The sequence below is a fragment of the Pleurodeles waltl genome, chromosome 11 (assembly GCF_031143425.1).
Source record: "Pleurodeles waltl isolate 20211129_DDA chromosome 11, aPleWal1.hap1.20221129, whole genome shotgun sequence".
NCBI lineage: Eukaryota > Metazoa > Chordata > Amphibia > Caudata > Salamandridae > Pleurodeles > Pleurodeles waltl.
In genome coordinates, this window is record NC_090450.1 from 28,229,178 (window position 1) to 28,242,771 (window position 13,594).

Below are 13,594 nucleotides of genomic sequence, written 5' to 3' on the forward strand. Positions count from 1 at the left end.
CACCAGAAAGCCTCATGTTTTCGGAAGAAAAGAAAACTAAATAGTACAGAAAAAGGAGGTGAGACCGCCACTTAAATTTGCAGGTTTTCCTTCGCTGCCCAAGAAGCACTGTGCAGGGCAGAGAGACTAATGAGTACAGATGAAGAATGATTGTTTTTTTGTTTATTTATTTATTAAATTTTTTTATACCAATTATTCCACGCATCTTTGTATAGGAGTCAAGACCAGGAGACCATCTGGGGTGTTACCTCCCCTCTACAAATATTTCCTCATCAGTGATTTTCCCAAATTTTGAGTTCCAGTCGTAGTACAATTTGACTCTTCCCCCCACCTGCAGGTGATGATAACTTTTTCCAAAGTAATCTCCAAAACGCGATGGGCAAGTTGGCCTTTGCACGAGTCAATAAGAGATGACTTCAAAAGTAATGCGTAGGCTATGGATGCTAGATATGGGCTATTCCACACTGTTGGTCATAGCTGACATTTTCTAAAGTTAATGGCTTGCTGAGTACCCAAGAAAGCACTAGCTTGGCTTAAAGAAGGCCATTTGTCTGCTTGCAGGAGTATTGTTTTTTGATAATTTTTTTATTTTGATTAAACACAAGGGGCTCCAAATCGGTCTTTAGAGCAAGCTGCATGGGGGTTACTTGTGGTTCCAAGATCAGAGACATAAATTGAATGATTAATGAAGACAGACCATTTGAAGAGGGAGAGGTGGAAATAGAAAGAGCATGGGTGCAGAAAATCAGAAAATCAAATCTAAAAATCAACAAAGCACGGCTGCTGGCTGATCACAACAAAAAGGCCCTGCTTGAACATGGGTCGCCAGAAAAAGAAAAAAAACACACACTCAGCACAGGAATACAGCACTGTCCAAGGATCACAGGAAGGCGGGTGAACTGCACTGAGGACACTTATAAAAGTTTAGTAAATCGTGTACTCTATCTTGCAACCCACATGGGGCTTCGTGTTACTGAATGAAAACAGTAAATCGAGTCATGAATCCAATTTCAATAGGTGATCTCAATAATGGTTTATCCATAGGTAGGACCTCAAGGTCTGCCTTGGTTGCTCAATTTCGAGCAAGTGAATTACACCAAATAATCTGAACTACACTTCTTGATAGCGCGATTCACACAAGGACTCAAACCACTTTCCACTGTAATGGGTGCGTGCACCGGGCAGTAGCTGCAAAGAAAAAGTGAGAAACTGCACTGAGCAAGTCCTTTCCACCGCTGTGAGAATAAAGTGCAGATGTGATTATCAGATGAGAGCCTCAGCCAACTGTAACTTTTTCTGGGATGGGAAAGTAAATACTTATCACTCAACAGGACAAAAAGGAGTATTAGTGAATCACTCACTGTTGGCAGGGCACCTGGACTAAATCGGTTTACAAAGATTTTCCAGTTAGTATGTGTGGTTTACTACTGACCTACTCTCGGATTGCCATTAAAAAGTCACACCTACTCATGGAAGAAAGCTTTGTGAATCAGGCCCAATAGAAATTAAACCAATATGTCTATTTTGGACAATCTAGTTTTAAAGGCAGGAAGACTGCTTGGAATAGCACACTGGAGGATAACGCTGTACATATGGAAAGCTCAGGTCTGGAAAGATGGTGTTCTACAGACATGGTTAGAGTTGGAACTCCCACCTGCAGGAGTAATGCTGCAAAAGGCTGATGGCTTCAAAGACTAATGTCTCAAGCTGAGCGTAAGTTCTAGATGTCCCTTCACTTCCTGCACCAATTCAAGGATATCCCGCCCCAAAATCAAGGGCACCGGGTGCAGTAAGGCAGTTTTTGTCAGAAGTGGGTCCCAATCAGAGGAAGTGGCACTCGTAACAGTTTTGCCAGCCATGATCTTAAAGAGGTTTCATAATCATATTGAAAATGTCACTTACCCAGTGTACATCTGTTCGTGGCATCAGTCGCTGAAGATTCACATGTTGTGCATAGCCCGCCATCTGGTGTTGGGTCGGAGTGTTACAAGTTGTTTTTCTTCGAAGAAGTCTTTCGAGTCACGGGACCGAGTGACTCCTCCTTTTGTCTCCATTGCGCATGGGCGTCGACTCCATCTTCGATTGTTTTCCCCGCAGAGGGTGAGGTAGAAGTTGTGTTGTAGTAATAGTGCCCATGCAATGGAGTGACTAAGTATGTACCTATTTAAGGTTTAAATAATATATTTACAAATGTACAAAGCTTAAGCTAACTTCCGAACTGCTACAGGCTCCCGGGGAGGCGGGTGGGCACATGTGAATCTTCAGCGACTGATGCCACGAACAGATGTACACTGGGTAAGTGACATTTTCAGTTCGATGGCATCTGTCGCTGTAGATACACATGTTGTGCATAGACTAGTAAGCAGTTATCTCCCCAAAAGCGGTGGCTCAGCCTGTAGAAGTGGAAGTAGTTTGAAATAAGGTTCTTAACACGGCTTGACCTACTGTGGCTTGTTGTGCGGATAGCACGTCTACACAGTAGTGCTTGGTGAACGTGTGAGGCGTAGACCATGTGGCTGCCTTACATATTTCGTGCATTGGAATATTTCCTAGAAAGGCCATGGTGGCACCTTTCTTTCTGGTTGAGTGTGCCTTTGGTGTAATGGGCAGCTGTCGTTTTGCTTTAAGGTAGCAGATTTGGATGCACTTAAGTATCCATCTGGCTATACCTTGTTTTGATATTGGGTTTCCTGCATGAGGTTTTTGGAATGCAATAAATAGCTGTTTAGTTTTTCTGATGTTCTTTGTTCTGTCAATGTAGTACATTAATGCTCTTTTGACATCTAATGTATGTAGTGCCCTCTCAGCTACGGAATCTGGCTGTGGGAAGAATACTGGTAGTTCTACCGTTTGATTTAGGTGGAATGGTGAAATAACCTTCGGTAAAAATTTAGGATTAGTCCTTAGGACTACCTTATTTTTTGTGTAGTTGGATAAAAGGTTCTTGTATTGTAAACGCCTGAATTTCACTTACTCTTCTTAGAGATGTGATGGCAATGAGAAATGCAACTTTCCAGGTTAGGAATTGTATTTCGCAAGAATGAATAGGTTCAAAGGGTGGACCCATGAGTCTTGTTAAGACGATGTTGAGGTTCCATGAAGGAACGGGTGGTGTCCTTGGTGGTATAATTCTTTTGAGGCCTTCCATAAACGCTTTAATGACAGGTATCCTAAATAGTGAAGTTGAATGGGTAATCTGCAGGTATGCAGATATTGCTGCGAGGTGTATTTTAATGGAAGAGAAGGCCAGGTTCGATTTTTGTAAGTGTAGTAAGTAGCCCACTACATCCTTTGGAGATGCGTGTAATTGTTGAATTTGATTCTGATGGCAGTAGCAAACAAACCTTTTCCATTTGCTTGCATAGCAGTGTCTAGTGGATGGTCTTCTAGCTTGCTTTATGACTTCCATACATTCTTGTGTGAGGTTTAAGTGTCCGAATTCTAGGATTTCAGGAGCCAGATTGCTAGATTCAGCGATGCTGGGTTTGGATGCCTGATCTGTTGTTTGTGTTGTGTTAACAGATCTGGCCGGTTGGGCAACTTGACGTGGGGTACTACTGATAGGTCTAGCAGTGTTGTGTACCAAGGTTGCCTTGCCCATGTTGGTGCTATCAGTATGAGTTTGAGTTTGTTTTGACTCAACTTGTTTACTAGATATGGAAGGAGAGGGAGAGGGGGAAAAGCGTACGCAAATATCCCTGACCAGTTCATCCATAGGGCATTGCCTTGAGACTGCCTGTGTGGGTATCTGGATGCGAAGTTTTGGCATTTTGCGTTCTCCTTTGTTGCAAATAAGTCTATTTGAGGTGTTCCCCAAAGTTTGAAGTAAGTGTTTAGAATTTGGGGGTGAATTTCCCATTCGTGGACCTGTTGGTGATCTCGAGAGAGATTGTCTGCAAGTTGATTCTGGATCCCTGGAATAAACTGTGCTATTAGGCGAACGTGGTTGTGAATTGCCCAGTGCCATATCTTTTGTGCTAGAAGGCTCAGCTGTGGTGAGTGTGTCCCCCCCGTTTGTTTAGATAATACATTGTTGTCATGTTGTCTGTTTTGACAAGAATGTACTTGTGAGTTATGATTGGTTGGAATACTTTTAGTGCTTGAAAAACTGCTAGCAGTTCCAGGTGATTTATGTGCAGTTTTGTTTGATGTACGTCCCATTGTCCTTGTATGCTGTGTTGATCGAGGTGTGCTCCCCACCCCGTCATGGAAGCATCTGTCGTTATTACGTATTGTGGCACTGGGTCTTGGAAAGGCCGCCCTTTGTTTAAATTTATACTGTTCCACCATAGAAGCGAGAGGTATGTTTGGCGGTCTATCAACACCAGATCTAGAAGGTGACCCTGTGCTTGTGACCATTGCGATGCTAGGCACTGTTGTAAGGGCCTCATGTGCAGTCTTGCATTCGGGACAATGGCTATGCATGAGGACATCATGCCTAGGAGTTGTAATATCATTTTTGCTTGTATTCTCTGTGTTGGGTACATGCGTTGTATGATCTTGTTGAAATTTTGAATTCTCTGTGGACTTGGAGTGGCTAATCCTTTTGTTGTGTCTATTATGGCTCCTAGGTATTGTTGTACTTTGCACGGCAGAATGTGTGATTTTGCATAGTTGATGGTGAAACCGAGTTTGTAGAGGTTTTGTATGACCTGATTTGTGTGGTGTGAGCACCTTGTCAGTGAGTTGGTCTTGATTAGCCAGTCTTCTAGATACGGGAATACGTGTATTTGCTGCCTTCTGATGTGTGCAGCCACTACTGCTAGACATTTTGTAAAGACTCTTGGCGCGGTTGTTAAACCAAACGGCAATACTTTGAATTGGTAATGTATTCCTTTGAATACAAACCTGAGGTATTTCCTGTGCGACTGATGTATTGGTATGTGGAAATACGCGTCTTTGAGATCTAAGGTTGTCATGTAGTCCTGTTGCTTTAGCAATGGTAACACCTCTTGTAGCGTGACCATGTGAAAGTGTTCTGATTTGATGTAGGTGTTTAGTGTTCTGAGGTCTAGGATTGGTCTCAGTGTTTTGTCCTTTTTTGGTATTAGGAAGTACAGTGAATAAACTCCTGTGTTTATTTGTGTTTCTGGTACTAGTTCTATTGCGTTCTTTTGCAATAATGCTTGAACTTCTGTTTCCAGAAGGTCTGAATGTTGTTTTGATAAATTCTGTGCTTTTGGTGGTATGTTTGGAGGGATTTGTAGAAATTCTATGCAATAACCATGTTGGATAATTGCTAAGACCCAAGTGTCTGTAGTTATTTCCTCCCATGCTTGGTAATACTGACCTATTCTTCCCCCCACTGGTGTTGTGTGGAGGGGATGAGTGACATGTGAGTCACTGCTTGGTTGTAGGGGTTTTGGGGCTTTGAAATTTTCCCCTATTCCTAGGGAATTGTCCTCTGTATTGGCCCCGAAAGCCTCCCCTCTGGTACTGTCCCTGGTAGCTGGACAGTGTTGTCTGTGAGGTGCTGGCTTGTGTGGCCTGACCCCGAAACCCCCCTCTAAAGGTTGTCTTGCGGAAGGTGCTGTAAGTGCCTCTGCTCTGCAGGGAGTAGAGTGCGCCCATGGCTTTAGCAGTGTCAGTGTCCTTTTTCAGTTTCTCAATTGCCGTGTCCACCTCTGGTCCGAACAGTTGTTTTTCATTGAATGGCATATTGAGCACTGCCTGCTGTATCTCTGGTTTAAAACCAGACGTTCGTAGCCATGCGTGCCTTCTTATAGTCACAGATGTGTTAATTGTTCTCGCAGCTGTGCCCGCTGCGTCCATAGAGGAGCGTATCTGATTATTAGATATGTTCTGTCCTTCCTCAACCACCTGCTTCGCCCTCTTTTGCAGTTCCTTGGGTAGATGCTCAATGAGGTGTTGCATCTCGTCCCAATGAGCTCTGTCATAGCGCGCAAGTAGTGCTTGGGAGTTAGCGATGCGCCACTGGTTTGCAGCCTGTACTGCGACTCTCTTTCCGGCTGCATCGAACTTGCGGCTCTCTTTATCTGGGGGTGGTGCATCCCCAGATGTGTGGGAGTTGGCTCTCTTGTGAGCTGCTCCTACTACGACGGAATCTGGTGGCAGCTGTGTGGTGATGAAAACAGGGTCTGTGGGAGGCGCTTTATATTTTTTTTCCACCCTTGGTGTTATTGCCCTACTCTTGACCGGCTCCTTGAAGATTTCCTTTGCGTGCCGAAGCATTCCTGGGAGCATAGGCAAGCTTTGGTAGGAGCTGTGGGTGGAGGAGAGGGTGTTGAATAAGAAGTCATCCTCGACTGGTTCTGAGTGGAGGTTTACGTTGTGGAACTCTGCCGCTCTAGCCACCACTTGTGAATAAGCCGTACTGTCTTCTGGTGGTGAGGGCTTTGTGGGATACGCCTCTGGACTGTTGTCCGACACTGGGGCGTCGTATAAGTCCCAAGCGTCTTGGTCCTGGTCACCTTGGCTCGCGGTGGTGTGAGCCGGGGAATGTGATGGAGTTTGTGCTGATGAAACGTTAGTTACAGGTGGAGGAGAGGGTGGCGGAGTTACCTTTTTCACCATTTTTGTTTGTGGTGCTTGGTCTGTTTGAAACTCCAGTCTCCTTTTTCTCCTAATTGGGGGAAGGGTGCTTATTTTCCCTGTTCCTTCCTGTATGAAAATACGTTTCTGCGTATGGTCCACTTCGGTGGATTGCAACTCTTCCTCAAATCTATGCTTTCGCATCTGAGAGGACAGTGATTGCTCCTCTGAATAGGAACCGGTAACTGGGTCGGTTGCGGCTCGTTTTGGCACCGAAACCCTGTTTGTACTCTTTTTCGGCTCCGAGGTGACTTTTTTCTTTTTTGGAGTCGAAACCTCTCGGCGTCGATCTTCCTCGGTGCCACTGTCTCGGCGTCGAGCCGTTTCGGCACCGCTATCTCGGCGTCGATCCTTTTCAGCAGCACTGTCTCGGTCCCGAGCAGGCTGCGTGCCGGTGTCTCGACCGGAGTCGGACGATCTCGGCACTGTTTCGGCCTTTTTCGGTGCCGACGGTCAGTCACCGAATTTATGGGTCGAGCCATGGCCTGGTGGCAGTGGCGTCCCCTGGGCCTTGTCACTTTTCTTGTGTGTTGCCTTCGACGTCTTACTCACAGTTCTTTGATCGTCGAATTCCTCGGAGTCCGATTCGTGGATCGAGAAGGCTTCTTCCTCCTCTTGTTCCTCGAACTCTCGGTGTGCTGTCGGCGTGGACGCCATCTGAAGTCTTCTGGCTCGACGGTCACGGAGTGTCTTTCGGGACCGGAACGCACGACAGGCCTCGCAAGTCTCTTCACTGTGCTCAGGCGACAGGCACAGGTTACAGACCAAATGTTGGTCTGAATACGGGTATTTGTTGTGGCATTTGGGACAGAAACGAAACGGGGTCCGTTCCATCTGCGTTGTCTGACACGCGGTCGGAGCGACAGGAACACGTCCGAACCCGATGGCGGAAAGAAAACAATCGAAGATGGAGTCGACGCCCATGCGCAATGGAGACAAAAGGAGGAGTCACTCGGTCCCGTGACTCGAAAGACTTCTTCGAAGAAAAACAACTTGTAACACTCCGACCCAACACCAGATGGCGGGCTATGCACAACATGTGTATCTACAGCGACAGATGCCATCGAACACATGTTTTCTTGCATTTGGGGCACGGTAAAATGTGGCATCGAGTGATGTTGCGCTAAGGGAGGCAATAGCAATATGAATGCTTATCTATCAAAGCGCGAACATTTGCATCTGTGTGCTGGAGTGCAGGGAGAAAGCAATATCCCCTTAAACATCCAGCCCAACTCATTTGTACCTCTTTTCCAGCAGATACCACCCCCAAAAAGCATAGGAGGTACATTTCTCTGCAGCCTACACCCATGTTCTGTCTCAGGAATTCTAACTAGACGCTCATGCACACATTATGCGCCAAGTCTGCATTTGTGTAAACACACATTTTCTAGCCAGAAACATCTGCCTTGCAGAGCATTTTAGTGTGTTGCTTTTTTGTATTTTGACCTCACTTTTATTGCATTTGCCACAAGAAGAAATATGAGTGAGCTTGTCTGCACTCACTATAGGATGCCAACTACAGACTCCATATCTAATTGAGAGAGAAAGTGAGATGTACAAGACGTTAATGTTTTAAGGCTCTGCTCTCCTTGATGATGAATCAGACCCTGAGGCGAAACCCTCACCCGGATAGGCATCCATGAAGCAGCAGGACCAACACTCGAGAGTGAAACGTTTGCTTTTACTGACTTTTTGTCATCTGTATTGTGTTCATGTGTGGTTCAGATTGTTCATACTCTAAGCCTACGCAACCTGTGATCCTGGGGCTGGGTGAGCAGTGCACACAAACACACTCGCATGCAGAAATGTGTGCGCGCTGGGAGTACACCCCCGTGAAGCACTTGTGTACTACCTGAGAACAACGAAGCCATGGACGCGGACATTCCATTCTTAGACATTTGAATCAGGCTAGAGCCATCATTACCATCTGTGTGATACAGTGATGACAACAACACATTTATTTCCATGGCAGGATGAGAAGCGCGGAGCTCAGAGACAGCAGGCTAAGTGCACATAAATGGCATTTTAGCAGCACAAGTTAAAACAGTAGAACTGATAAACAAACTGATCAAAACCATTGCCCCATGGACTTTATGATCAACAACAAAGGCCCATTCACTCAAACAGGCACCCCAAGTCCCTTAACAGATGCATGCTGGCAGTCAAGAGGCAAAAGGCCTAAGTGTGAATTACCCCTTTGCTGCAGACGCCTCCAAGAACATCAGAGTTTGGCTCAAACTGTCAAAGATGATCGTGCACCACACATTACTAGCTAACAGCTGCCAAACTGCAAGGGTACAGTGGGTGTGGATAGACATCTCAAAACAACCACTTAGAATCTATGCAGCATTGTACACATGTGATGCAGACAGCCACTAACGTTCTGCAAAAATGGAATAACACTGGACAGAAAAAACTGTATCGAAGTGAGATTATGTGAAATGCGATGAGTAGTTGAGAAGGCAAGTTCAGGTCGGCTATGGAGGTGCTGGTGATCTGAACAGAAGGATCCACCTTGCGGCACACGGAGTCTGCATGTGGTGGGGAGAGGGTCTGACATGCTTTTTACAGAGTGTGACCAGATGTATGGTCTTGTCATGAAGCTCACAAGACTGACAGAAAACAGAGAGAAGGTAGTGTGATGAGTCAATGATAGTGCATGAACTCGCTCCATAACAGCAGATAGATGGCTAGCTGTTTAACTTCCCTTTGCTTGTTTTGTTAGCCAGGGCTCTTTCTGTCCATTTCCTGTTGGCTCTGTAGATTCTTCCAGCAAGGGGTACTGTCTCCATCATCTGCTCCCTTCAGAGCATCAGCATGTGTAACCCCACCAGACTCAGGGATGGGGACAGCTGCTGATAGTGTAGTGTTAGACAAGTGGTGCAGAATTACCCAGGTTGCCCAGTGTATGTGCCAAGAGTTCTACAGATTGTGCATGTGGGTCTAATATTTCCATTTAATGGCCCTTTTCCACTTCAAAGGTCCTCACCTATCTTTCAGAGGGATGGGTGAGCTAAATGGCCGAGAGCTAAGGTATATATCAAGAGTATATATCAACTATAATAGACCCAAATGCTCTTCTTATTACAAAATTAGTCTTCCTCTACTGAAAGAAAAGATACCCCAATTTTCCCAGTATTTCAAAGGTAGACGTGGGACTTTGAATAACAAAGAGTTTAAATGGACTTAGAATATTGAGAGAATATTAGTGAACGCAGAATGTATTCCAAGGAGAACTTTAAGCACATTAGTCTTCATGTCAAACTCTCCACACAAAACTTGAAAATGTACCTTCTACTTACGAAGAACACCCAACTATTTTGCACTCTCTTTCCAAATGATCAGTGTTTTTCGTTGAAATTCTATATCCTTAATGAACTAGATCACAAATACCCCCAAAGTATAACAAGACAATATCAAGAACTGAAAGAGTCCTTTACCTTTGATCTCATATTCATCGACATCATCTGCTGACCCCGAATCTGACATCCGCATTGAGTCCCGGGAACTGAACTGGGAGCCACTGTCTGTAGCCACGCAGTCTGCGGAAATAACCAATACACAAAGTAACTAACGATACAAACCTGGATGCACATGATTACTATTGAAGGCATTGGGAGCTGCGCAGCGTAAGATGGAATTTAATTTTACCCTCACGCTTCTGTACTAGCACTCAGTCGCGGCTGGCGACTGGGCAAAGTATTGGGGCGGGAAGAATAAAAGAAAACAAAATACAAATAAAATAAATAAATAATAATTTTTTAAAAAACACTTACCTGAACCACGCCACCGCACCACCACTCACCACCGCACTCCAGCACAGGCTCCCAGCCTGTCCTGCAGCCAATCATGACACTGCTCAAAGCAGCATTATGATTGGCTGGAGCGCCCTTGCTGGGCACTCCAACGCATACTGGGAGCCTGGGCTTGCTCTCTCCAACCCGGCAACACAGTGCCGGGTTGGAGACAGCCCTGTGCGCAGGTGTGTTTGGCCGGCCAAACTGCTCTGGCACTCCCCTCAGTGCTCGTCACCCCCATGGCCCCACCCCTTTCAAAATAAAACTATAGTAAACATGGTTTATTATTGTTTTATTTTTCAAGGTTTGCGGTTCCTGCTGCTGGTCCCGGGGGGCGGGGACCAGCAGCAGGACGTACTACGTGAAAGTAGACAAAGCACTCGTATCACAGAATGCCCAAACGTCTACAAGCTGTGTCTGAATGTGAGAGAGGTGACGGATATTGGTAAACATAAGAAAAGGGGGACTGGAGGAGTGTGAATGCTTACAGTAGATGTCTGGATGGAAGGACACTGCAAGGTTGAAATTCTGGGAGGGTCCTGTGTGTTTACAGGTGAAGCCGATTCCTGTGGATCTGGGGCAATCAAAGGTTAGTAGCATGATCCGCAACAGGTACATGTGTGTACCACTGGTAGTCAAAGACAACCATTACTAATGTACTCCAACTGGATGATGAAGTTATGTCCTTTGAACCACTGGCTCTTCAGGAGCAGCGGGGCAAAGAAATCATTTGATGAATGAGGAATAAACATTTTGTTGCAGGTAGATATCAAAATTAGAACTTATGCAAAAAACTGAGGGTGCTAAAACATTCTGAGCACTAAGGACAATGTTAACCAACAGGAGGTTTCCAGGAATTCTCTGAAATCTTTCTGGGATCTGTAGGTTTACTAAATACTGTTCATATTTTGACTGTAAGTGCAGCATACGTTACAAACAGAGGAACATATATCAAGGTAGAATGTGATACCTGGTTGCTGCCCTGCTTCCTCCACAATTCCTGGTGTTATACTAGAAAACTCTGAAGGTTGTCGTCCTTGCAGATGAGGTACCTACCAAGCAGACCCAAAACCCTGAGTGCCCAAACACCAATCACCATGCTCAAGTCTTATAGTGCTCAGGTTACAAATAGGTTAGTTCAAAAAGAGTAAAGTCTGCTTTACAGGTGAAAAATGTTTTTGGTAGTCAATGTCTTTTCGAGCACAGTTCTGGGCTTAGACCAGGCTAGTTCAAAACAATTAAAGTCTGATCTATAGGAGAATCATATTTCTGGTAGTCAATATCTACTGGGACAAGGTTTTGGGCTGAGAACTGCTAAAGGCCTAACTTGGTATCTTAAGTGAAGGCTAGGTGCTGGAGTTATATCAGCATGCAAAAATTAGCCCTGCAGGTGTACTGAACATCAGGAGTATGTATCTTGACACAGATTAGAGGCAGTCAAGACTTTTTATTTGTTGTTTTTTTTTTTTTTTAGTGAAGGCCCTCATTGGACCCGCTGGGTGCACCAGTTTTTGAAAACTTGAGTTTGAGGGAGTAGCCAACAGCAAATTTAAACGGGGATATCTTTAGAATAATAAGGATTAGAGAAATTGATCCCAATAGGTCCCCAATCAGCACGGTCAGGAGCATCTGCCTCGATATGACGACTCTGGTTAAAAAAAAAAAAAAAAGGCAACACAGGGCATAGAGTAGTGCAGTGTCAAAGGCATATTTCTATGTTTTTTAAACATCAAATCAAGCACGTCTTCATGGCCTGGATTTTTTTTTTGCAACGCCTGTTAGGCATTACTGACCTGCCTTTCTGCATCCTTTCTCAAAGTGCACCTCCAGGGGTCTATCGAATGCGTAAAACTCTAAATCAAGATGCCACTGGCTACCACTGTCAAACACTACATTAGATGGTGAGGAGAAGAAGCCATGTAAAGAGCACCCGGTATGGCCTTTAAGTGACCACACATTCCACCTTACATGCTGTAGAGACACAGACTCAATCCGAACGTCTGGTCCTTATGTTGCAGGAAACAGTTTATCTATTCTTTCTCGTTTTCTGACCGATATCATTTCAAAACCCTCAAAAAAACAGGGTAGGTGTTTTGCTATTACTTGCTAGGAACGTCTGCAGTGTATTTGGTTGAAGAATACTTCGGATAAGTATGCCAAAGTCAGCGTGTTCTCAAAAACAAATACCTAAACCCATCTTTGTGTTACTTGTCAAATTAAAAGAATGGGTACTTAAGATCATACAGAAACTGCAGTTTCAGAAGATATCGCTAGGAATCGAAGGTAACTTTCAATCTGCTTGTTCTGCCTGGCAAGGCTCTAGGATCATTCATATGAAGTGAAATCGTATCTGGTAAGTGCACTGTAAATGTCAGTGACCTGAGATTCACAAAGGCCACACCATCCAGTCTAACAACTATTCCTTGCTAAGGACTCTATCAGCTTCATAGGCAGCACAGGCCTAGATAAATGAAAGCAGCTTTTGGCCTTGACAACCTGTGGTGAAAAAGAAAGCATGCTCACACAAGGCAGAACTGCCTCTCTTCTGTAGTATTTGTGAAGAAGCCAGAGTTCTTAATTCACTGTTTTAATTAATAACAAGACACTGTAATATGTAGCTGAAAACAGTGTAAATATTTTTTCTGCATCAGGGCCAGTTAACTTTGACTGAGGCCCCAAGAAAGGTGATGAATACTATGAAACGTTTTCTGTAGGTCTGGGTGTATGTTACATGTTCTGGCTGTTCTTTCAATCTCCTGTATTAATATGCCCCTCCTCTCTTCACTGGGAAGTGGGTGGTCATGTAAACCTAGCAGAGTTTCAAACTGCAAATATATTGTTACTATTAAGTAACTGCAGGTCTTTAGCAACATATGGTGGGTACAAATGCAGAGCATCAGTTATAAAACACAATCTCTCCTTAAGGTGGAAGGAGTGAAGGTTGATAGTTGTTAAGTGCCAGGGTTTCTGTTGCATACCGGCTCACTGACAAGGTGGTGTAAAGAAATGGCTCCCTGTTGCATTTACCCCCCACTTTTTGCCTGATACTGATGCTGACTTGACTGAGAAGTGGGCTGGGACCCTGCTAACCAGGCCCCAGCACCAGTGTTCTTTCACCTAAAACGTACCATTGTTTCCACAATTGGCACAACCCTGGCACCTAGGTAAGTCCCTTGTAACTGGTACCCCTGGTACCAAGGGCCCTGATGCCAGGGAGGGTCTCTAAGGGCTGCAGCATATCTTAT

General features: G+C 44.8%; 1 protein-coding gene across 4 annotated transcripts in view; it reads right to left on the reverse strand.

Annotated features, from left to right (window-relative positions):
* RUBCN (rubicon autophagy regulator) overlaps positions 1-13,594 on the reverse strand; it is a 186,231-nt gene that overhangs the window by 73,815 nt on the left and 98,822 nt on the right. For 2 of the 4 annotated variants that reach the window (XM_069212890.1, XM_069212889.1), the window contains 2 exons: positions 9,993-10,094; positions 8,405-8,479 (listed from right to left, as the gene is read on the reverse strand). In XM_069212890.1, the coding sequence (XP_069068991.1) occupies positions 8,405-8,479; positions 9,993-10,094 (177 nt within the window). The remainder of the gene's footprint in view (positions 1-8,404; positions 8,480-9,992; positions 10,095-13,594) is intronic. The other 2 variants (XM_069212892.1, XM_069212891.1) reach the window with 1 other exon arrangement.